This window comes from Marmota flaviventris, chromosome 3 (assembly GCF_047511675.1).
Source record: "Marmota flaviventris isolate mMarFla1 chromosome 3, mMarFla1.hap1, whole genome shotgun sequence".
Classification (NCBI taxonomy): Eukaryota; Metazoa; Chordata; class Mammalia; order Rodentia; family Sciuridae; genus Marmota; species Marmota flaviventris.
Window position 1 is genome coordinate 62,821,095 of NC_092500.1, and position 24,494 is coordinate 62,845,588.

The 24,494-nt window shown below is 52.0% G+C and overlaps 1 protein-coding gene across 1 annotated transcript; it reads left to right on the forward strand.

Annotated features, from left to right (window-relative positions):
- Positions 1–782: 782 nt before the first annotated feature.
- Positions 783–24,494, forward strand: Itga5 (integrin subunit alpha 5). The gene is made up of 30 exons (XM_027949769.2): positions 783–1,238; positions 7,793–7,923; positions 10,269–10,381; positions 10,510–10,630; positions 10,824–10,885; positions 10,972–11,017; positions 11,254–11,379; positions 11,608–11,652; positions 11,767–11,810; positions 13,690–13,746; positions 13,921–13,973; positions 14,260–14,468; positions 14,754–14,945; positions 15,156–15,201; positions 15,980–16,081; positions 16,256–16,311; positions 16,443–16,597; positions 16,895–17,032; positions 17,162–17,229; positions 17,716–17,866; positions 17,949–18,041; positions 18,201–18,280; positions 18,397–18,477; positions 18,584–18,689; positions 19,072–19,224; positions 20,757–20,840; positions 20,947–21,060; positions 21,660–21,761; positions 22,326–22,448; positions 23,391–24,494. Exons 1-30 carry the CDS (start codon positions 847–849, stop codon positions 23,472–23,474), a joined length of 3,327 nt encoding a protein of 1,108 aa, XP_027805570.2. The 5' UTR covers positions 783–846; the 3' UTR covers positions 23,475–24,494.

Below are 24,494 nucleotides of genomic sequence, written 5' to 3' on the forward strand. Positions count from 1 at the left end.
ACCCTTCCTGTACTTCCACAAGGGATCTGGGGATAAGGGGTCCTGGGTTCCAGCTCCCAAAGTTTAGAGTCAATAGAAACTGAAGGTTGGGCCCCTCTGTAAGACACCCCTCAACACCACCATCACCTTCCATAATTCCCCAGGCCCTGTAAGAATCAGGCCAGTCTGATCAAGGTACTGAGGGGCCAACCACTTCCAAGCTTCCTCAACTGCCAGATCCAAGGAAGGGGCTTCCCAGAGGTTTCCATACCCTACAACCAGGTGGGGAGACCTGAGGCAGAATCCTGCTGGTGAATGACCCCAGACTCGTGGGGTGGGGTTTCAATTCTAGCAGCTAGGAGGGGGAGGGGAGTGGCAGCGGAACTCAGGAGCCACTTTCAGGCTCACTGGGAGCGCTCTGTACCTCGACTGCCGAGTCCCCAATCCAGCTGGCCGGAACCCAGGCACCCGATGGCCCCGGAAGACAAGGGGGAATCCCAGTTGGCCAGACGCCAGAGGAATCTCCTATCTCTTTAGACCCCCAAAGTGTCCTCCCTGAAGAAGCGAGGGAGACCCCACACACCAGACACAGGCTCCCTCCGCCCTCCAGAGGTGATTCCTTTCCTCATTAGGAAATTCTCCGCTCCCTTTTTCCGACTCCTTTTCCGAGCGTTTACGTTGTACATCTGGAAAGGAGGGGGAGGAAGGAGGCGACGCGAGGGGAGGGGGAGAGCGCAAGCCCGCCCAGTCTGACCCCGCCAGACACCCGGCCTCCAGCTGGGGCTGGGGAGAGGGGGTGGAGAGGTGCGGCCCCCCCACGCCCCTTTGGGGTGGGGGGCGCGGGCTCGGCGTCCCGAGGACCCAGGAATGCCCCCCCGCCAGCCCCCTCGGCCGGCGGGGGGAGGGCTCAGCCGGGAGTTTGGCAAACTCCTCCCCGCGTTGAGTCATTCGCCTCTGGGAGGTTTAGGAAGCGGCTCCGGGTCGGTGGCCCCAGGACAGGGAAGAGCTGGCGCTATGGGGAGCCGGACGCCAGGGTCCCCACTCCACGCGGCGCGACTGTGCTGGGGTCCCCGGCGCCGAGCCCAGCTGCCGCTGCTGCTGCCGCCCTTGCTCCCGCCGCTGCTGCTGCTGCTGCTGCTGCCGCCGCCACCCAGGGTCGGGGGCTTCAACTTAGACGCAGAGGCCCCAGCAGTGCTCTCTGGGCCCCCGGGCTCCTACTTCGGCTTCTCAGTAGAGTTTTACCGGCCAGGAACAGACGGGTGAGTGACGAGGGTGGGCGGCGAGATGGGGGTTGGGGGCCGCCTGGAGACTGGGGACGCGGCTGGGGTCTGGAGGGGACCCGAGCTTGAGTTTGAGGGCGGAGTTTGGAAGGACCTGAGCTGGAGTTGGGGGCCCACGCTAGAGTTGGGGGCCCGCGCTGGAGCAGGGAGGGAACCGTGGCGGGCGTGCAGGGGGGCCTGGAGTGTGGGAGAGATCAGTGGCGAGACATGTGTCGGGTGGGGAGAGGACACGAAGATAGAAGCCGGAGGAGTCTGAACAGGAGTCCGAGGCCAGGAGACAGGAGAGCACATGAATGAGGAGCTGAGGGTCTTGGGCTGAGATCTGTGGGTTGCACGGGGACCGGGGGCGGAAAGGGGGCGCGGAGGCCAGGAAGGACTTTGGGGGGCACTGGCTAACCTCAGGATCCATGGGGCATTGTGCAGAAAGAAAACGGTAGAAGCTGGATGAGCTCTGTGTAGTAAGAGTGGAGATAGAGACGGAGGGGGTCGGAAGGTTAAATGGGGGCCAGCTTCATCCCTCCCCCTCACTCAGACTTGGGAAAGACCTGGGAAGGGGATGGCGGCTCCCTCCCCTTTCTCCACAGTCTTCTGCACCGCCTTCCACCCGCAATCTCTATTTAGACCGGGGTTTCCAAGAACCAGGGGAGAGTCCCGGGACCCTGGCACTGGGGGCGCTGGGGCTGGGGGCGGGCTCAGTCAAGGGCGGGTGCACGGATGTGTCGGGAGGGGTGTGTGTGCGCGCGTGAAGGGGGGTGGGCGGTTTCCCTCTTCCTTTAGCTCTTGGGAGGAAGAGAAAAGCTGATTTCCTGTAGCTTGTGGCTGAAGCTGAACCGAGACCAAAACTTCTGGGACTAGGGTAGGAAGCTGAGTAGATGCCGGCTCGCGCTGGCCAAAAGGTCCAGAAGCAAGGACTCAAAGACCCTGAAGTTCTCAAAAAAGGATTCTTATTACCAATTCCTCAGGGTGACAAGCAGACCCGGACCCTGAGTGCCTGGAAAATGGGATGTCCACAGGCTTGGAAAAACCACAGTTAGAGCCAAAGTCACATTAGAACAAGGATTTTCTTTTTGCACTGGGGGTCTGGGAGGAGAGGAAAGTGACTGCTTGTGACTGGGCCAGGGACCCCAAGATGACTGACTCCTGATCCTCCACTATGACTGGAGTAATCAGTCTGTTTCTCCTCCTGAGCTCTGAGTTTCCCACTGCTCACCACCCCTCTCATTCCCCAGGATCTAGGATGTGATAGGACCTCTATCAGAGGTGAACTGTTTTTGCACATGATACCGTTACCTGAGTTCTACTCACTTTCTTTAATTTTTGGAGAAAAGGGGCTAATCTAGCTAATTCAATTGGGGAGGGAAGCAAACATCTCCTTTGTCTGGGGGACTTGGGCTGGGGAAAAAAAAAAGATTTTAGGCCCCAGCTGTTAGATCTGGGCTTTTCAAGGTCCCCACCCCACCTCCCTGGCCCCTTGCCCAAACCCCATTGCATCACCCTGGCCTGGAACCTCTGCCAGGCCTTTCCTCCCCAAGGCCCCCTCAAACTTCTTACCATAATCCTAATGGAATAGAGGAGGGTGGGAGGGAGGGAATGGGGTCTTCTTCACTGATCAGGGTTTTTAACCTTCCCCTGCCCTCCCCACCCCAATGCAAGAGTGTCATTTCCCTTTTAAAACATTCTTCTAAAACATCTGGATTTCACACACTCCTGGTCCCCTAGCTGTCTGTCTGGCCCCTGGCCCTGATCTTACAGTCCCTGAAGCCCTCTTCTAAAACAGGGCCCAGCATTCTCCTCCCTTCACCTCCCCTCTGCTCATCTCCCCTCCCAAGAGAACCCAGGTGTCCAGCTTACACTCCTCCCCCTCTCTTTTTCTCTGTGCAATACCCTCTTAGCGTAGCACTTGCAACATTCTGCCTCCTCTGTGACTTCCCTCCCACCACAGCTGGGCCTTTGACCTCCTCCCCTTCCCTTGAGACAACATAGCCCCTCATTTAGGACCACAGCCAGAGTGGAAGGACCTGAGTGTTCTTGGTCTCTCTTCTGCATCACCTTTTATGCAATACATTAAACAGCATCATAGGACAGGGAGAGCATCTCAGAGGTTGCATGGCAGGTAGGAGCAAAATGTGAAGTCAGGCAGCCCTGGGTGTGAGTCCCTACCACTTCCCAGTTAAAGAACTGCCATGTGCAGTGGCACATGCCTGTAATCCCAGCAGCTGGAGGGTGGGCAGTCCTGAGGTAGACTGGGTAGATGAGTTCAAAGCCAGCCTCAGCAATAGTGAGGTGCTATGCAACTCAGTGAGACCCTGTCTCTAAATAAAATACAAAATAGGGCTGAGGATGTGGCTCAGTGGTTGAGTGCCCCTGAGTTCAATCCCTGGTACCCCCCGCCCACCACCACCACACACACACAAAAAGAACTGTCATGTGTAGCCAGGCATCATGGAACACACCCATAATGCCAGCGACCAAGGAGGTTGAGGCAGGAGGATCGCAAATTCAAGGCCAGCCTGGGCAACCAAATAAGACCTTCAGCAATTTAGCAAGACCCTGCCTCAAAATAAAAAATAAAAAGGGCTGGAGCTATAGTTCAGTGGTAAAGTGCCCCTTGGGTTCAATCCACAGTACCAAAGGGGGAAAAAAAAGAACTGTCATGTAAAGCCAAGTTCTGTAAACCTTTGGAGCCTGATTTTCCCATAAACATCAGATGCCTAACTTATTCTAAGAACTAAAAGAGACAAAATATATGAGACACCTGGTCTACAGAGTGATCAGTACATGGGAGGCATGAGTTTTTTGGGTAGCTGCTTTCTGGTTATGGTTTTCTTCTCCCTGGCCACCAGCTCGTTCTTTGTTTATGTTTTCCTCCATTACCTGCTTTTAGTACTTGCTTGTAACCATGATAGTAATAAAAGTTCTTCACATTCCTGTAGCACTTTCATATCGATTTCTCCATTGGATTGTTACACAAAACCCTCGTGTGGAGTAGAGAAAGCATTATCGCCGCATTTGATATATATAAAAACTGAGTTGTCAGGAGTCCTAGAAATTTAGAACTAGAAGTTAGTGTAGGGACCACTCAAGGGCAACCCATCACTTTACGGGAAGAGAATCTAAAACTTTAGGGGGACACTACTTGGCTCAGGACACTTGAGAGCTTGAGAGGAGGTGGACAGTCTGAGCTCAGCAAGTTGAGCTAAGCAGCCCGAAGCAGCTCTTCCCCCCGCCAACCAGGCAAACTCCTTGTGAACCTCAGGCATATATTTGAGGTTTCGGAATAGGTGTTCCCCTCTGGCCTGGCCAGTGCTGGGCCCACAGAAACCTATAGGAACTGGGCCCCGATCCACTTGCTGCTCGCCACCTGACCTTGTCAGGCCATCAGAGTGAAACAGTAACTGAGTATTGAACGGGAACTGGTTAATCAGAAGCCTGCTATGGAGATAGCGGAGAAGGAGAGAGGAGGAGAGGAGGGGATAAATTGGCTCCGGTGTGGACCAGGACTCTGGCCTAGAAACCAGGATTCCTGGTTTCTGATTCTTATGCTAGGAGGAATTCTGAGTGACCCTGGACATATTATTTAACTTCTCTGTGACTTAGTTTGCCCCCTCTTTCAAAGAGGACACAGGCCTAGGTCAGCAGCTTTGGAACTTACAGAACATCAGAACCAAGCTGGCCTCCCTTTGCAGCACCTCTGTGGGCATCTACACCAGTCAAAACCAGTGGGTGCTTCTGCAGTGTCTGTTGTGACAGTCTGTGTCTCCAAGGACTAAATCTAGACTCTCGGGGTTCTGGGCTTTGAAATAAATTATGGCAATTATTTCGTCCCTTGGACTCAATTTTGGAAGTTTATCAGCCAAACTGCATTCCGTAAGGAATAATTAATGGGTTTTCTCACTTTTTATTAACCAACATCTACAGTTGCCAATCAGAACTTCTGACCAGCATGCGATATCATCTCCCCACAGGAGTTGATACAATTCTAGCCAAAAACAAATACACTAGAAGTTTTAATTAACTTGGGCTGCCTTATCAGTAAATGCATGATTTCCGTCAGGCTTTCTCAATATTGAAAAACAAAGGACTCTCCATTGTTACCTTCTTGAACCCTTAAGAGGACCCAGCTTGTATGGGATTTAGGAAGCAGGAACCAGGAGAAGGGGAATAAGGACAAGCTCACTTACATGGCATCCCAGGCTCTAGGTATCTCACTTAGCACAGGGGAAGGGGAGGAGGTGTTGAGTTGACCAGGGATGGCAGAGCAGCCAAGTCTTCAAGTACAAGCCATGGGCAGCATGGCAGGTCAGGATCTGTGTCTCATGCCTGCACACAGGTGTCCTGAACCTTCATGTAGTCAGGGCTTGTGGGCTTCACAAGCTTTGTAAAGCCTGTCTGTCACCTTCTAATCCTGTTAATCTCCAAGCTTCCTCCTCAGGCCATCCCAGGAGACTTAGGCTCAGCTCTTCCCCAGGAACAGTGGCTGTTAGAGAGAAATTGGGAGTGGGAACAGGGTCCCTGTGCTTCATGAGACTTCTGAAAGAAGAAAGAGAAAGAGAAAGAAGGACACAGTGTTGGTGTTACCCAGGCCCATGCTGAGCTAGGGTCTGACCTCAACTCCTGGACCCAGGTCCAGTGGTCTATTTCCAGTTGGTGACCCTTTCTGATTTCTGGAGCCTAAGGGCTGTGACCAAGTTCTCTGAGGCAGCTCCTTTCCCAACCCTGAGGCAACACAACCTCTCAGGATCACCAGCCTCGCCTTGCAACTGACCAGGTTCCTGTGCCTTTGGAGTGGCCAGCTCCCACCCCCAACTGAATGTAATGTCTGAGTGAGAGGGGTGGGGCCCAGCGGGTGGGAGACAAACGGAGAAGTGAGGACAGGAAGCTACAGGCAGTAAACATTTCCTGTCCCCAGGGTAACCAAAGCTGGAACCTCCCCTCTCCACTCCCCATAACTTCAGGAACTCCCTCTCTTCGGCCTCTCCTCTCCTATTCCTTTGGACCCTGCCTTCCCTCTCCTCCATTTTCATCTTCTGATCCTCATAGACCCCTTCCCACACACATTTCAGTCCCCTCGGGCCTGCTCTCCCTGTGTTCCCATCTAGTATTCCTTTGGGACCTCAGCCCTCCCCTATTCAATATAGCTGGTCCTTCTGGAAGACACACCCAGCCTTTGTGACCTCTGCCCAATCCCCCTCTTGGGCCTGCTTTCCTACTGAAAAGGCTGAGGAAGATCCTCCAGCCCAGGGAGGAATGGCTATTGAGAGGGTTGAAAGATGAATGGGGACGGAAACCGAAAGAGAGAGACACCACAACCTAAACCAAGAGAGCCAGCACAAGGGACAAAAGGATGTAGAGATTGAAGAGTTGCCAGAGGCATATATAACAGGACAGCAGGGACCAAGGCTTGTGGGGATGCCCAGGAGCCCAGACAAGTTGCCCAGGCTATGGGATGAAGTCCCCACAGAAGACCCTAGAGGAGAAAGCCAGGAGAGCTGTATGGAGGCCTTGGAGGCAAGGGACCTGGGGATGGCAGAGGTAGAGCTGAAGGCAGGAAGACTGTCTGGGACATTAACTATGAACAGCCCATGACATAGGACCCCTATCAGGGACCAACTTCTCTGGGGAGAACTGAGCCACCATGTGGAGAACACGGCTTGCAGTTGAGCTGGATTTGAATTCAGTCTTGTGGGGCTGGTATGTGAAAAGGGTTCAAGGGCTGAGACAGAAACCTAGCCAGGAAGGTGCTGTCCAGTGCAGGCTCCAGGGGGAGGGCAGACCCAGGCTCAGGGGAACAATCTGTCTCACCATCCTGCAGTTCCTCTCTCTGCTTCTACTGCCTGATTTCCAGGACTCACATTTTCCTCCTACACGCCCCAAGGCTGGGCAGCTGGACTCCTGGGTCTTGGCCCAGGGAAGCAATTTGGCTAGTGACAAGGAGTACAGTCTAGGTGAGAGGACTCAGGCTCCAGAGGAGTCTGGGGTTCCAGGACTGTGCATCTAATTTGTCCCTTTTAAATTTTTTTTTCTTTTGATTCAATTTTCAATCAGGCCACATGTTGCATTTGATTATTATACTATTATGTACCTTTTTTCCACCCCCCCTGGTCCTGGGGATCCAACCCAGGATCTATGCTGAGCATGCGCTCTACCACGGAGCTCTTCCTTCAGCCGGGCTGTGCATCTAATCTTGGCAGACAGATAGAGATGATAGAGAAACTGGGGTCTAGGCCCTTTGGCCCCCCTTCCCCTTCCTACAATTGACTCTGGTTCTTCCTTTCTTTATTAATAGGGGAAGGTAGGAGAGAGAGTGGTGGGAGGAGGGGAGGGGTTGGGTTAGTGACAGCAGCACATGGGGACCGCCTGACTCCAGCCTATGCCTCTGGCATCTGTGGCATCTTCTGAGATATAAATACAACCCAGGGGGCATCTACCCCACCCCCAGCCCTCCCTGGCCCGGAGGCCTGGGTCCTTCCTGCCTTCAGAGACAGATCAGACCTAGGAGCCAACCTAAACTGCCTTTCCTTTCCCCTCCACAGGGTCAGTGTGCTGGTGGGAGCACCCAAGGCCAACACCAGCCAGCCTGGAGTGCTGCAGGGTGGTGCCGTCTACTTCTGTCCTTGGGCTGCCAGCCCTGCACAGTGCACCCCAATCGAATTTGACAGCAAAGGTAGGCTGGTGCAGTTCAGGGAGAGATTGAAGGAGGGGTAAGGCTGCAGCTGGGGGCGGGGCCTGGGTGGGGCCTGGAGCCAGGGGCGCAGCCTGCCGGGCTTTGAGGCCACGCCCTCCCAGCGGCAGCTCTGGTGCTCCAGCTCCAAGCAGTGGCTCCCCATGGCACTCGCTCCACGTTCCCAGCCCAGCCCAGGGAGGGCGGGCATGATTCAGAAACATGTGGCTCTCATTTCCACTGAATCACCCACAACTCTGAGAAGCCAGGGCTATAACACAGACAAAGACAGGGAGAGTCTCACACACTATTCAGTTCCTTTAACTAAGCATTGACTAAGTGATAGTGCATGCCAGGCACTGTGCTCCTGCTGCAGGATTGGAAGATGATTCAGCCACTGCCCTCAAGTTGCTCAAAGTCCTGAGGCCCAGAGATGGATGGAAGGCAGCCACAGACTGACAGCTAATACTCAGAGCACTTGCTCTGTACCAGGCACTGTTGTGACCACTCGCATAATATTGACTCACTTAATCCTCCCAACAACTGTAAGAAGTATTATTGTCCCCATTTTACAAGTGAGGAGACAGTTTAAATCACTTGTCCAAGGTTATACAGCTAGTAAATGGTGCAGCAAGGATATGAACTGCAGCAGTCTATCTCCAGAGACAGACTTGGGTGAGGGGAAAGGAAGAGAACATACAGCAGTAAAAGACTCTGTATATGTGAGGCCCTAAATGTGAACCCAGCTCTGCAAAAAAAAAGAATGGGGAGGAGGCCAAGTGCAGGTGAAACTCTGTCTCAAAAAATACGATGGGGTTGTGGCTCAGCAGTAGAGCCCTCACCTAGCACGTGTGAGCCCTGGATTCGATCCTCAGCACCACATAAAAATAAATATAGACAGAATAAAGGTATTGTGTACAATTAAAAAATAATTTTTAAAAAAAAATAAAAAGAGCTGGGGCTGTAGCTCAGTGATAGAGTACCCCTGGATTCAACCCCCAGTACCACTAAAAGAAAAAAAAAAAAAAGCAAACTTGAAAAGTTGGAGACAGGGCTGGGGTTGTAGTTCAGTGATGGAGCACTTGCCCGGCATGTGTGAGGCACAGGTTTGTTGCTCAGCACCACATATAAATAAATAAAATAAAGGTCTATAGACAACTAAAAAAATATTAAAAAAAAAAAGTTGGAGACAGTGGAGTTAAGAATCATGAAACAAGACTGTTTGTTCCTGTTGTGTTGTTTTGTTTTTTGCAATGCTGGTATGGAACCCAAAGCTTTGTGCATGCTAGGCACGTGTGCTGCCACTAAGCTATACCACCAGTCCCTAAACAGACTGATTTTTTAATTTTTTTTTATTTTTTAGTTGTTGATGGACCTTTATTTTATTTGATTATTCAGATGTGGTGCTGGGAATCAAGCTCAGTGCCTCACATGTACGAGGCAAGTACTCTACGCTGAGTTACAGCTCCAGCCCCAACAGATTGATTTTTAAAAGCCTAAAAGAAACCAGACATGGTACTACACCCCTGTAATCCCAGCTACTCTGAAGGCTGAGGCAGGAGGATCCCAAATTGGAGGACAACCTAGGCAACTTAGTGAAGCCCTGTCTCAGAATAAAAAAATAAAAAGGGCTGGGGATATAGCTCAGTGAATTCAATCTCCAATACCCCAAAAAAGTCTACATGATAAGAATCAGAAGAATAAGAAAGGCCGGGCACAATAGTAATCCCAGCAGCTCAGGAGGCTGAGGCAGGAGAATCACGAGTTCAAAGCCAGCCTCATCAAAAGCAAGGGGCTAAGAAACTCAGTGGGACCCTGTCTCTAAATAAAATACAAAATAGGGCTGAGGATTGGATCAGTGGTCAAGTGCCTCTGAGTTCAATCCCTGGTGCCAAAAAAAAAAAAAAAAGAGAGAAAGGTGGTCATATAGAGAGCAGAGATTGGGCTTAGAGAGAGGAATGTCAAGAAAGATTGTGAGGAGCATCCTATTAGAGACATAGGCCCAGGTACAGACAAAGAAATGCAGCCATACTTACACCCTGGGTTTGGGGAAAGCCAGTCTCCCTATCACCTTCCTGCCCCACCCCACTGCAAGTATCCTGTCTCAGCTGGGTGAGGAAGCTGGGGGACCCTGGGGAGGCAACTCTAGAAACCCCTGTGTGTGGGGGGGGAAGAGGGCTGAGTCCGCACACAACATAAGCTAAAGATTCTTCTCCGCTTACCCTCTCCCAGTAAGTCATGGGAGCTCAGGGCTTGAAAGTGCTGGGCATTCCCGGCTGAGGGCAGGGGCTGCCCTGGAGCTCAATAGCTCAAGACCCAGCAAGACTTCCCTTTCTCACCTCCCCAAGGCTCCCGGATGCTGGAGTCCTCACTGTCCAGTACAGAGGGAGAGGAGCCTGTGGAATATAAGTCCTTGCAGTGGTTCGGAGCGACCGTTCGAGCCCATGGCTCCTCCATCTTGGTGAGGGGCCAGAGGACCTGGTGTGACAGCTGGGGGAGAGGTGGTGGTGGAGTAAGGCCAGGCCTGGAGGGAGGGAGGAAGGCCCTTACTGGACTAAACCTAAAGCCCCGTCCTCCTGGTCCTCGCAGGCATGTGCTCCACTGTACAGCTGGCGCACAGAGAAGGAGCCACTGAGTGACCCTGTGGGCACCTGCTACCTCTCCACAGACAACTTCACCCGCATTCTGGAGTATGCACCCTGCCGCTCAGGTAGGGGCGAGGGAAGACCTGTGTGCCGACTCCGCTGTCTCCATGAAAATTTCTCCTGTGCTCAGGGCTGACTCCCCACAGCCCCCCAACTCAGCCTGTGCACCTTGACCCAGCCTGAGGCCCTTCCCCTGGCTCCCTCCCCCCTCCTTCCCATCTGTTTGGGGCTTGCTCTCATCGCCATCTCCCCTCACAGATTTCAGCTGGGCAGCAGGGCAGGGTTACTGCCAAGGGGGCTTCAGTGCCGAGTTCACCAAGGTGAGAGGGTGCGCTGGAGGAAGGGGTGGTGGGTTGTGGACCCCGAGGTCAGGATCAGATGTTGGACTCACCTCCCTCCCCCACAGACCGGCCGTGTGGTCCTGGGTGGACCAGGGAGCTATTTCTGGCAAGGTAAGTCCTTCCTCTAGCCCATTCTAGGCCCCTGGCGCTGGTCCTATCCCCACTCCCAGCCTCGAGTCTCTAGTCCTCCCTGCCTCTGTCTCCTCGCCCCTGCCAGTCCTCCTTTTTCCATCACCCTCTACATGCTTCCCTTCCGCGATCCACACATGGAATCCTACCTGGCCAGCCTCCACAGTCCCCTCAGCCACCTGCCCTCCATCCATCCCCTCCACACCACCCTTCCCCAGGCCAGATCCTGTCTGCCACTCAGCAGCAGATTGCGGAGTCCTACTACCCAGAGTACCTGATCAACCTGGTTCAGGGGCAGCTGCAGACGCGACAGGCCAGCTCCATCTATGATGACAGTTACCTGGGTGAGTGAGCAGGTGGGAGGGGATAGCAGGGGGAGCACTCAAGGGCCCTGTCCTCCCCTACACCCTTGCTTCCCTTCTCCCGCTCAGGCACCCCCAGCCCCTCTGCTGTACTTGTTGGGTGCACACTGACCATGAAGGCCCAGCAGGGGAGGGGAAGGGATTAAGGGTGGGTCAGGGCAGAGGAGTCCCAAAGCATAAATGCTAACATTCACCCACCCTGTCCCCCAGGATACTCTGTGGCTGTGGGTGAATTCAATGGTGATGACACAGAAGGTGAGTGTGTTCCCAGGATGGGCCAAGGTGGGGGGAAATAGGGAATTCTAACATTCACCATTCTACTCCTCCCCTTCCCCTGCCTCAGCCCACAACTCTGCCTTCTCTTCACAGACTTTGTCGCTGGTGTGCCCAAGGGGAACCTCACCTATGGCTACGTAAGACCCGGCCTGCCCTCCCTCTCCCTCCCCCCATGCTGGCTAAGCACAAAGAACCATGCGCAGCAGTTTGTGAGGGCTCAAAAAGTGGGCCAGAACACCACGGGCTTTAGAGTCAGACCTGGGTTCAAGTCCTGGCACTTACTCGGATAAATTATTCTGTTTTTATTCACATCCTGCTCCCTGCTTAACCTCTCTAAGCCTCATTCTTCTCTGTATAATGGGATAATAATAGTTCTGACCTCACAAGGCTCTTATATGGGTGAAATGAGATAACGCATGTGAAAGTACTTAGTGAATTGTTAGGCAGGGTACAACGGGCAGCTGTTATTATTAGACCAGGACAAGTGCCTGTACAGATAAGAATGCCATAGGCTGTCATTCAATGAACAGCCTGTATTGAGGGGAGGGAAGAGACAAGAAGATGAAGAAGACATCACAACCCATCTCATAAGGTGCTTCTAATCAAGTACATGAGATAAGACACACTTAATTCTCTTCTGGGGTGGAGCCCCTCAATGCAGCAGACACTGTCCATTCTTGATGCTGTTCTTCACAACAAGTCTATGCTGTAGATGTTATCATTCACATTTTACACATGACAAAACTGAAGTTCTAAGAAATCAAGTAAATTGCTTAAGCTCACCCAGCTAATGAGTGGCTGGATAGAAATTTAAAGCCAGGTCTAGCTGGACACAGTGGTGCATGCCTGTAATCCCAGCTACTCCAGAGGCTGAGGCAGGAGGATTGCAAGTTTGAGGTTGGTCTTGGCAACTTATCAAGAACCTGTCTCAAAAAAAATAAAAATGACTGGACATGTGGGCTCTGAGTTAGAGCACCCCTGGATTCAATCCCCAATACCACACACACACACACACACACACACACCACACATGCACACCACACACACATAACGGGTCTATCTTTTTCCAAAGTCAACATACTTTCTGCACTAACGATAAATTTTAGAAAACCAGTCAAGGTGATGTAACAGTAAAGAGCAAATAATAATTTCATTCTAGAGATGGGGTGGAGATTCAGCAGAGACGAGATGAGAGGACATCTTGGGAAGGAGCATGAAGGAGACAGGAAAAAAAAGGAAAAAGAAAAATGTCAAGATAGTTTAGCAATTTCATGGGCTGATTGAGAAGGAGGAGAATAAGGAAAGATTGAGGGGAAAACAAACAGATAAGTTAGGACCAGATTCTCCAGTGCCTTGGGGAACCAGGCAAGAAGCTGAGACTGGGCAGTAGATACAGTGACCATCTTCAACTCACTCTAGGGCAGTCAGCCAGTCCTACTGCACTGGGGATGAAAGTGGGAGCAGGAGGCCAGGAGACTGGCTGTCCAGCATTTTGGGAGGAAGGCACACACCTGAGTCACTGCAGCAAGAGTAGAGAAGAGCAGGATCCAAGAGACTGGGAAGGCCAGTTACTAAGGGGAATATAGGAGAAGCATGAGTGTGTTTGGGGGGAATTAGAGGATGAGAGATGACTTAGGTTTTAAACATCTTGGGTTTGAGGCCCCAGTGTGCATTCAGTCATAGTTAACAACAGTCTACTACTCGCCAAGCACTATTTTTGGCTCTGGGGTGAAAGCAAAGAACAAAACTAAGCTCCTGTCCCCACTGATGTGCTACTCACTATTCTAGTGGTAGAGAAGGACCACAGACAGAAAAATGTGAAATCTGTCAGTAGTTGGTAAGCACCCAGGGGCAGAGCCACCCGGCATAGAGATGGAAATGGGAGGGCAAAGCCCATGAAGGAGTTAGGGACCATTAGTGTATGTCTGAGGAATGCCTGCTTTCAGGTACCCTGTACCCATTTGTCCTTTAATTGTGAGACGTTCAGGAATAATGGGCCTATCCCTTCACCCCCAGGTCACCATCCTTAATGGATCAGATATCCGATCTCTCTACAACTTCTCAGGGGAACAGGTAAGGACACTCCCCACCCCCACGCTGGCTTGTCTCACTGCCAGCCAAGCCTCAACCCTGACCCAATAACATCAAACTCCCCGCCTCCTGGCAGCCTCTGGACTGTCCCTTAATCCTGGTTATTGACCCCACATTCTGATCTCATGCTGCCCCTTTATCCTGCCCCTCCCCCAGATGGCCTCCTACTTTGGCTATGCGGTGGCTGCCACTGACGTCAACGGAGATGGGTGAGTAGTGGGAAGGACACGCCATGGTGCCCTGACTAGATCCTGGAGGGAAGAGTGGGGCTGGGATGGACTGCAAGCAGTGTTTTTTCAGGGCTTTTTCTCTCGCTCATGGTTGTGTTCCCCTTGCTCAGGAACATGGACAGAGCTGAGAGCTAAACTGGAGACCTCAGGTCTCCTGGTGGTTAGGAAAGAGCCTGGGGACCCAGGATGTCTGGATTTCTGGCACTAGGATGGGAGGGGAGTGGCAAGACAGGGTATCATAATGTCTGGATCTTCTCTTCCCCAGGCTGGATGACCTACTAGTGGGGGCACCCCTACTCATGGAGCGGACAGCTGATGGGCGGCCTCAGGAGGTGGGCAGAGTGTATGTATACCTGCAGCACCTGGCTGGCATAGAGCCCACACCCACCATTACCCTCACTGGCCATGATGAATTTGGCAGATTTGGCAGCTCCTTGACCCCCTTGGGGGACCTGGACCAGGATGGCTACAATGGTAAGTAAAATGGTTTCAGAGCACTAAGGACGAGTTGGGGGCCTCAGTTAGGAGGGGTTAAGTGGGAGGGTGTCCTTTAGCTAAGACACCAAATGCCCTGTGATTTTCCAAGGAGGGGTGTAGACTTTAATTCCAATGTCTGGATCTCGAGGTTTAGGAGTAGGGATGACAGATGGGGGTTGACAGATGGGAAAAAATAGGATATTGGGTACTGAGGTCTATTGGTAGAGATTTGGACCCCTGGATTCCTGGCCTGCTGACTGATTTATGTTGTGTGTCTTGCAGATGTGGCCATTGGGGCTCCCTTTGGTGGGGAAACCCAGCAGGGGGTAGTTTTTGTATTCCCTGGGGGCCCAGGGGGACTGGGCTCTAAGCCTTCCCAGGTTCTGCAGCCCCTGTGGGCAACTGGCCATGCCCCAAACTTCTTTGGCTTTGCTCTTCGAGGAGGCCGAGACCTGGATGGCAACGGATACCCTGGTGAGTTTTACCTGAGGCCCCTTCCCAATTCCCTGGTCACAAACTCCTACCAACTTCTCTTCCTAAGCTTCCAGATGCAATTGTGGGGTGCTGCCACAAGATGGCGCTGTTCCCTGACTCAGCCTCGGAGCAATGACACTAGAGGTGGTTAGCAAGAAAGGATCCTGATTTGGGGATTGCTATAAGGGGTGGTTTCTTGACTTTTTGCAGATCTGATTGTGGGGTCCTTTGGTGTGGACAAGGCTGTTGTATACAGGTACGAACTCTAAGGGGGGACAGCAGCCTGGTAAACTGGGAACTGGGAATTTCTCCTTAGAGCTAAATTACGAAAATTATAGACCAGGTGCAGTGGCGCAGGCCTATAATCCCAGTGACTCAAGAGGCTGAGGCAGGAGAATCACAAATTCCAGGCCAGCCTCAGCAACTAAGCAATACCCTCTCTCAAAACGGAAAATAAAAAGGACTGGTACCTTTGATTTCCAGCAACTTGGTAGGCTAAAGCAGGAGGACTTGAAGATTGCAAGTTCAGGCAAGCCTCTGCAATTTAGTGAGACCCTCAGCAGCTTAGTGAGACCCTGTCTCAAAACAAAAAGGACTGGGTATGTAGCTCAGTGGTATAGCGCCCCTGGGTTCAATCAGAGCACCTTAAAACAATTTTTAAAGGGTTGGAGAAGCCCAGTGTGGTGGCTCATTACCGTAATCCCAGCAAGTTGATAGGCTAAGGCAGGAAAGTCACAAGTTCCAGGCCAGCCTCAGCAATTTAGTGAGGCCCTAAGCAACTTAGTAAGACCTTGTCTCAAAATTAGGAAAAAAATAAATAAAAAAAGGGGCTAGGGATATGGTTCAGTGTCCCCAGTACCTCCTCCCACAAAAAAGGGCTGGAAATGTAGCCCAGTCGTAGAGACTCCTGGGTTCAATCCCCAGTATCACCAAAATAGAAAGGAAAATCACTCTAGGGGAAACTAGCATTCTGGGGCTTGGGCACAGGTTTCAGAGGAGCCTTAATTCTATTTGTCCCATACCCACCCTTGCAGGGGTCGCCCCATCGTGTCTGCCAGTGCCTCCCTCACCATCTTCCCCGCCATGTTCAACCCAGAAGAACGCAGCTGCAGCTTGGAAGGGAACCCTGTAGCCTGGTGAGCTGGGTCTAGGAGGTTGCAGAGATCTGTGCCTGGGATCTAGGATGGGAGACCAATCTGACTTAGGAAGGGGACGGTGTGGGTGTTCTACCCAGGGTCTGCCCAGAGGTGGGAGCAGAGAAGATGCCTGTACCAGTGTGTTCACCAGGTTTCTCCTTGGTCTTTCTCCAGTATCAACCTTAGCTTCTGCCTCAATGCTTCTGGAAAACATGTCCCCAACTCCATTGGTGAGAAGACTGCCTGGATCTCTCAGGCCCTAGGGTGGGATGTCGGGGCTGGAGACCGGGTACCTCCTTTCTCTCTGAGTGGACCCGGAGGGAGAGGTAGATCCCCATAACTTATTAGTCCCTGGGTACAGGCTTTGCGGTGGAGCTCCAGCTGGACTGGCAGAAGCAGAAGGGAGGGGTACGGCGGGCGCTCTTCCTGGCCTCCAGACAGGCGACACTGACCCAGATACTGCTCATCCAGAATGGGGCCCGGGAGGACTGCAGAGAGATGAAGATCTACCTCAGGGTATGGCCCTGGGGGTGGGTGTGGACTGGTCAGGGAGGGGTACCACATGGAACTGAGGCCCCTTCTGGAGGAAGACATTGGGAAAGTCCCTCGAAGGGCTTGGGGCTCGTGGGGAGGGGGTCTGGCTGAGGAAGGGAGGCCTCTCTGTTTGAGGAGCTGAGAACCGGGCTGCCAGGGACTCTGAAATAGTTAGAACAGTCAGACTTGGGTCCCTGAGTGGGAAATAAGAGGCTAAGAAGCCAGACTGCCAGGTCCCCGGATTCCCCCTGACCCTGAGAACTCTCTCCCCGGCTCCAGAATGAGTCAGAATTCCGAGATAAACTCTCCCCGATTCACATCGCCCTCAACTTCTCCTTGGACCCTCAAGCCCCCGTGGACAGCCATGGCCTCCGGCCCGTCCTACATTACCAGAGCAAGAGCCGGATAGAAGATAAGGTGAGGACCAAGAAGGGAGGGGGCCTAGGACAGAGGCCTGGGCACAAGAGGCTAAGGCCCTGGGGAGTGGGGAGCCTGTAGCCCAGGAACAGTAGAAACTCCCCATCTTAAGGGTGTCCTGCTCTCCAGGCTCAGATCTTGCTGGACTGTGGAGAAGACAACATCTGTGTGCCTGACCTACAGCTGGAAGTATTTGGGTATGTGGGGACTGACAATGAGCTAGGGTGTTCCAGATGTCTTACCACCTGGAAAAGTAGAATAGGGACATATTAGCTGTGTGATCTTGAGAAGGTACTGAACTTCTCTGAGCTTCAACTGCTTCATTTGTGTAGTGAGAATAACAGCATTTATTCCTCTGACTTTTTGGTTTGGGGTTTTGGGTGTGTGTGTGTGTGTGTGTATGCGTGTGTGTGAATGCACGTGCATTACTAGGGATCAAACCCAGGCCCTCGCACAATAGGCAAGGAATCTGTCACTGAATTATACCCCCAGCCCCTTTCTGAGTTTTTGGAAGGATGAAAACGTGATCATTACATAAAGCATGAAACCTAGTGCCCACTGTAGAATCGGAACTCAGTTAATGGTGTCTATTACTACTTTATTTTTGTTGTTATTGTTATTATTACCCATTGTCCTGGTTTGAGAATTAATTCTAGTGTTTCTTCTCCTTGTTCCCTCTCCAGGGAGCAGAATCATGTGTACCTAGGTGACAAGAATGCCCTGAACCTGACTTTCCACGCCCAGAATGTGGGTGAGGGAGGTGCCTATGAGGCTGAGCTTCGGGTCACAGCCCCTCCAGAGGCTGAGTACTCAGGACTTGTCAGACACCCAGGGGTGAGAGGGGATTCTCAAGCGGGGATTGGGGGGAACACTAGGGGAGCACCCAAACCTGACCTGTGCCCACCCCCACCTCCAGAACTTCTCCAGCCTGAGCTGTGACTACTCTACTGTGAACCAGAGCCGCCTGCTGGTGTGCGACCTAGGCAACCCCATGAAGGCAGGAGCCAGTGTAAGTTGGAGACAGAATAGGAAGGGGCAGGAGGGAGAGAGGACCACTGGACAGTGACCAGCATGTTCAGAACATAATCAAGGCACGGGGAAGGAGGGTTGGGATTGGAGCAACACAAACGCACTATGGAACCGCCCCTTTGTCCTCACTGTCCCACAGCTCTGGGGTGGCCTTCGGTTCACCGTCCCTCACCTACAAGACACAAAGAAAACCATCCAGTTTGACTTCCAGATCCTCAGGTAGGGGGTGGGTTGGGCAGGGAGGAGGGAGGCTGGTGCAGGAGGCCAAGCCCTTGGGGGTCAGGGAATCCCCGCTGGCTGGGCTCCAGCACCACCTGTCTTGCCTCCGTCCACAGCAAGAATCTCAACAACTCACAGAGCGATGTGGTCTCCTTCCAGCTCTCTGTTGAGGCTCAGGCCCAGGTCTCCCTTAATGGGTCAGTATCCAGGCAAATGGGGACCTACTAGGAGGGGTGACAGACTCTAGGGGAAGGATACGCATGGGGTCCCTTCCGCCCTCCTCTAAACCACCCTACTCCTTAGTGTCTCCAAGCCTGAGGCTGTGTTCTTCCCAGTAAGTGACTGGCATCCCCGAGACCAGCCTCAGAAGGAGGGGGACGTGGGCCCTGCCGTCCACCATGTCTATGAGGTGAGGAGAGCTGGTAGGCTGGCCAGGGGAGAGGGGTGGAGGGTGGGCCAGAATGAATGACTGAAAGGAGGAGCTAGCATGAGTGACGGTGGCTGGGACCAGAGTGAGGAAGACAGGAGGGTAGAAGGAGTGACTGCAGTGGGTGGAGAGAGGCCGCCAGAGGCTAGATGGCTGCTGAGTGACTTAAGTAGAAAGGAGAGATGGAGTGTGGCCCCCCCAGTGTGGACTGAGAAGGATGAGGTTTTCATCTCTGCCCTTGGCCCCTCCTTGGCCCCTGAGATGGGAGCCTACAACAGGGTACACTGGGGCCATGGTGACCAGGTCTCAAGTGAGGCAGAAGCTTTGCTATCCCTCTCACGGTAACCGTGCTCTCCCCCCTCAGCTCATCAACCTGGGCCCCAGCACCATCAGCCGGGGAGTGCTGGAGCTCAGCTGTCCCCAGGCCCAGGAAGGTCAGCCGTTCCTCTACGTGACCAAGGTCGCTGGAGTTAGCAACTGCACCAGCAGATACCCACCTAACCCTGAGGGCCTGGAGGTAAAGGGCCTGGACACTGGCTTGGGGGCAGGTTCAAAGGTCCAGGGCTAAGGGGCTAGGAAAGGTTTTTGGGATCTGGAAAAGGCAACAAGAATGTGCCTATAGCTGGGACTGAGGGAAAGGGTCAGAACACACAGATACCTCAAAGGCCTGGGAGGCATCTTTCTTCCTGAACTATCCTTTCCTATTTCTTTCTCTTTTTTTTAATATGTATTTTTTAGTTGTAGTTGGAAACAATACCTTTATTTATTTATTTTTATGTGGTGCTGAGGATCGAATCCAGGGCCTCACACATGCTAGGCGAGCGCTCTGTCGCTGAGCCACAACCCCAGCCCCCCTTTCCTACTTCTTGACACACTTCTAAGGCCAAGATTTGTGCTGCCTCCTCCAGGAAGTCTTCAGACCTGTTTCTCTGGGCCCCAGTGCCTGTTTTATAGTGTATCTACTCAAACATTTAATTGAATGAGTATCTAAACTGAGCACTATTAGGCTCAGAAAAAACCTACAGTAAACAAAACTGACAGGATCCCCATGGAGCTTGTGTTCTAATGGAGGCTGATAAATAATGGAAAGTTAAGCCAGGCACAGTGGCGCACACCTGTAATCCAGTTACTCTGGAGGCTGAGGCCAGAGGATCCCAAGCCTGGGCAATTTAGCAGGACCCTGTCTCAAAAAAAAAATGCTTGGGATATAGCTCAGTGTTAGAATGCCTCTAGGCTTAATCCCCAGTGACACACACACACACACACACACACACACTGAAAAGAGAAAAATTAAGTAGATGTGGTAGCACATGCCTATAATCCCAGAGACTTGGCAGGCTGAAGCAGAAGGAACCCAAGTTTGAGGCCAGCCTCAGCTACTTAGTGAGACCCTGTCTCAAAATAAAGTATTAAAAAAGTTCTGGGGAGGGTCTGGGGTTGTGGCTCAGTAGTAGAGCGGCTTGCCTCACATGTGTAAGGCACTGGGTTCAATTCTCAGCAATACATATAAATAAATGAATAAAATAAAGGTCCATCAACAATTGAAAAAATATTTTAAAAATAAGTTCTGGGGATGTAGCTCAATGCTTAAGTACCCTGGGTTCAATTCCTAGTACAAAAAAATATTAATTAACAGGTATTAAAAACAATGGAAGTACAGGGATAATGTGCTGTGGGGAGATGAGACTGTCTAAACTGAGTCATGGGAGAAAGCTGTTAGAGAGGTAATAGTTAAATAGAGGCCTGAAAGACAAGAACGAACCTACCCCTGGGACACAGGGAAGAGTGAGCGTTGCAAACAGGTAGCAACAAGGACCTGATGACTGATTTATACATCTCTTCCATGTAAATTCTGAAAACCAAGTTTTACTTATTTCCCTTTTTCAACACTGCCCTTGCCTGGTGCCTGGCACATGGGAGTTGGTTAGCTGGGTGGATGGGTAAAGAGATAAGCAGGTTGAAGCTGCACCTGGCACCAGGCACAGGCTGACTTAAATGCTGTGATGTGATGAGGCAGAGAGGCAGCTAAGGGTCTCTTTCTTCTTCCAGCTGGATCCCGAGGGTTCCCAACACCACCTGCAGAGAAGAGAGGCTCCAGGTAGGAGCCCTGCCTCCTCCGGGCCTCGGGTCCTGGTAAGTGATACTGGAAATGAGGTCCGAGCCCAAGTACTGAATACCTGTTGGGCTATCAGAACCACCAGAAGGGCAGAATTCCAGATCCACACCTCTTCCTTCCCAGAAATGCCCAGAGGCTGAATGTTTCAGGCTGCGCTGTGAGGTTGGTCCACTGCTTAGGCAAGAGAGCCGAAGTCTACAGCTGCATTTCCGAGTCTGGGCCAAGACCTTTCTGCAGGTGAGGGAGCCTTACCTTAGCCCTGACCTCTGACCCTCAGATCTACCCAGATTGACCCCAACCTTTCCTAGGGCACTAGCCTCCTCTCCTTGGTGAATGGACCTGGTACTCCAGTCCCCCCCTCACCCTTATCTAGACCAGGCTGTGTCCTTGGCGCCACCTTGTGGCCACAGCAGAAGCAACCACTCGTGGCCCATTCAGAGAAGAGAGAGCTGGAAAAGGAGACCAGTGTGCAAAGTTGTGATAGAAAAACAGAAAGATGGAGATGAGTGCAGAATGGATCAGACAAGAAGATGTAGGAATAGTAAGAACAGCCATTTATGGAGCACACATTGTGAGCCACGCTGTCCTGGGTGTTAATCCACGTAAATGATGTTTTAAAAATATTTTTTTTTTATTTAACAGGTAGTCAGTCATCTGATTATACATTATTTAGTTATAATTATTCAATTCCACATTTATTACCTCATATAAGAAATATCAGGAAAGAATGAGTCCCAAATAGGGAAAGATCACAGCCTGGGCCAGACCACAGAGAAGAAGCCTTATGTCTCTAGATCCCAAGAGATGCTATCCTGATCACCTTTCCCCACCCACAGAAGGAGCACCAATCATTCAGCCTGCAGTGTGAAGCTGTGTTTGAAGCCCTGAAAATGCCCTATCGAATCCTACCCCAGCAACTACCCCAAAAGAAACTTCAGGTGAGTCCAGAGCCAGAGGTCGAGGCCAAAAAAAGACAGGGCTCAGAGTGCTGGAACTGGGCCTGGGACAAGGGGCCAACCTTGTTATTTTAACAGCTATTTGCTGAACATCTGTTATGTGCTAGGAACTGTACAGGTGCCAGATACAGTAGTAAGCAGGATACACATGGTACCTCTGCTCCTGGAATTCACGCCTTGTAGGCAGTGACAGTAGAGTGTGACAGGTGTCAGGGTATTCCTGAAACCACATCATATGAACACCTGAACCTAGTCTTGCAGGATCAAGGAGGTCTTCCTGGAAGAAGTGGTGTGCAAGCTGAGACATGAAGTTACTAACCAGGCTAACCCTGTAGAAAAGGAAGATCCTAGGGGGAGGGAACCACAGATACGAAAGCTCTTAAGTAAAAGACAATATTGTACATTTTAGGAACTTACATCTTTTAAGTTCAGAAAGCTGTTAGCACTAAATGAGAGGTGGGAGGTGGGTTTACATCCAGTGAGGGCCAACTGTATCTGTAGGAAGAATTTCTGGGTCTCAGTGACGTCACCTGGCTTGTTCCCCAGGTGTCCACAGCCGTGCAGTGGACCAAGGCAGAAGGCAACAATGGCGTCCCACTGTGGATTATTATCCTCGCCATCCTTTTCGGCCTCCTGCTCCTAGGTCTGCTCATCTACGTCCTCTACAAGGTCAGCCACGTCCTGCCCATGATTTGGCCACCATCTCATCAGGCTCTGCCCTTGACTCAGCACAATCCCAAGCATCCACCTCCAGATCAATTTTCTAGTCATATGCCTCCACCTCTGCCCTGGCAGTTTGCATCCCATCCTGTCCCTTCCTATAGGATCCCTCCCTTCACGCTAGAGCCCCTAGCTTAGAAAGATTTCTCTTATCTCAAGATGATTAGTTTGCCCCATATTTGCAAAATCAATGTAAGCCACAGATGGCAGACACATGGCATTCATGCTGTTACTCCTAAAATCCGGGGCAGCCATCATTAATTGATCACATCCTAGCAGTGGCCTAGACTCTTTCAAGGGGCAGCCACTAGGAAGCAATAATACTTGGCACTCGAGTTCAAATCTGTTTGCCCTTCCCAACTTAACTGGGCAGTACTGGGGACTGAACCCAGGGGCGCTCTACCACTGAGCTACATCCCGAGCCCTTTTTTTTTTTTTTTTTTTTCACTATTATTTTTTTATTTTTGAGACTGAGACTCACTAAATTACCAAGGCTGCCCTTGAACTTGTGATCTTCCCGCCTCAGCCTCCTGGGTAGCTGGGATTATAGGCAGGTGCCACCATGTCTAGCTTCACTGGGGGCTTTTTTTGGGGGGACGGTGTTAGGGATTGAACCCAGGCTCTTCTGCACACAAGGCAAGCACTCTACCAACTGAGCTGTATCCCCAGCACCTTACTGGGGGCATTATTAAGGAATTAGCAGAATATTCCCCACATGCTAAACCATCACCAATTTTGACCCTTCTGTGCCCACTGGAGCTCTGGGAGTAGTCTCAGCCTGAATTCACAGGCCCCTTTTGCAGCATGGGGAGATTCTTTCTCATTTCCTCTTGAGATAAGAGCTGGGGAGAAATGGTAGAACCTAAACTCTACCTCTTTCCCCTTCATCAGCTTGGATTCTTCAAACGCTCCCTCCCATATGGCACGGCCATGGAAAAAGCTCAGCTCAAGCCTCCAGCCACCTCTGATGCCTGAGTCCTCCTGATCCCAGATTCCTGATCCTGAAGATCCAGTCCCCCAACTTCAGTCTGCTGATGACAGAGAGGGGACTGGGCACTTCCTGAAGGTGCTGAGGGCCAGGGAGAAGCTCCTCTCCTTAGCCCAGAGACATACTTGAAGGGCCAGAGCCGGGGGAGGGGGATGAGAATCTGGGGATCCCTCCCCACCCCATGCACTGTGAAGGACCCTCGTTTACACATGCCCTCTCATGGATGGGGGAACTCAGATCCAGGGACAGAGGCCCAGCCTCTCCACAGCCTTTGCATTTTGGAGTTTCCTGAAAACAACTTGGAACCATAACTAGGGAATCCAGTCATGGTTATTGGGCCAGACATGCCGTCAGGACTTCCTGTCCAGCCTCAGCCTGCAAAGATATGTCATCGATCTTGCCAGAGATGCCAAGGAAGCCCCAGCTAAAAATCTGGGACCTGAGGAGTGAGACCTGGCAGCTGTGACAGCCCCCACCCTGGTGGGCCAACAAGGAACACTAACCGTAGAAGGTGCCCTAGGACCAGCTCAGGACAGATCCCAAAGGTCCATGCTGGCCCAGAACCCAGCTCCAGGGGGGAATCAGAACTCCACGGAGCCATATCCAGTCTGGGGCATGGGGTTGATCTGGAACCCAGACACAGACATTGGCAACCTAACCCAGGTAGATCCAGAACTGCAGTTGGGTCTGCTCCAGACCTGGGCCTAGAGGCCCAATTCACCCTGACTTGGGAGATGTCAGGAATTGCCCAGGACCCTGAAGAGGCCATGGTGGCAACAGATCTGGAACCTCAGCCTGGCCAGATGCAGTCCCTGTCAGTCCCCAGAGAAAGGGGAACTGGGCTCCTGCAAGATTTGGGTTCTGCCCACCAGCTGCACTGACGCTGCCCCTCCTCTCCCTACCCAGCCCTCCCCTCCCCTCTCCTCCCCTCGGCTCCTGACACCCCGGACTTATTTAAACTATGTTGCAAGTGCAATAAACCCAACCCACTGCCCCCACTACCAGAA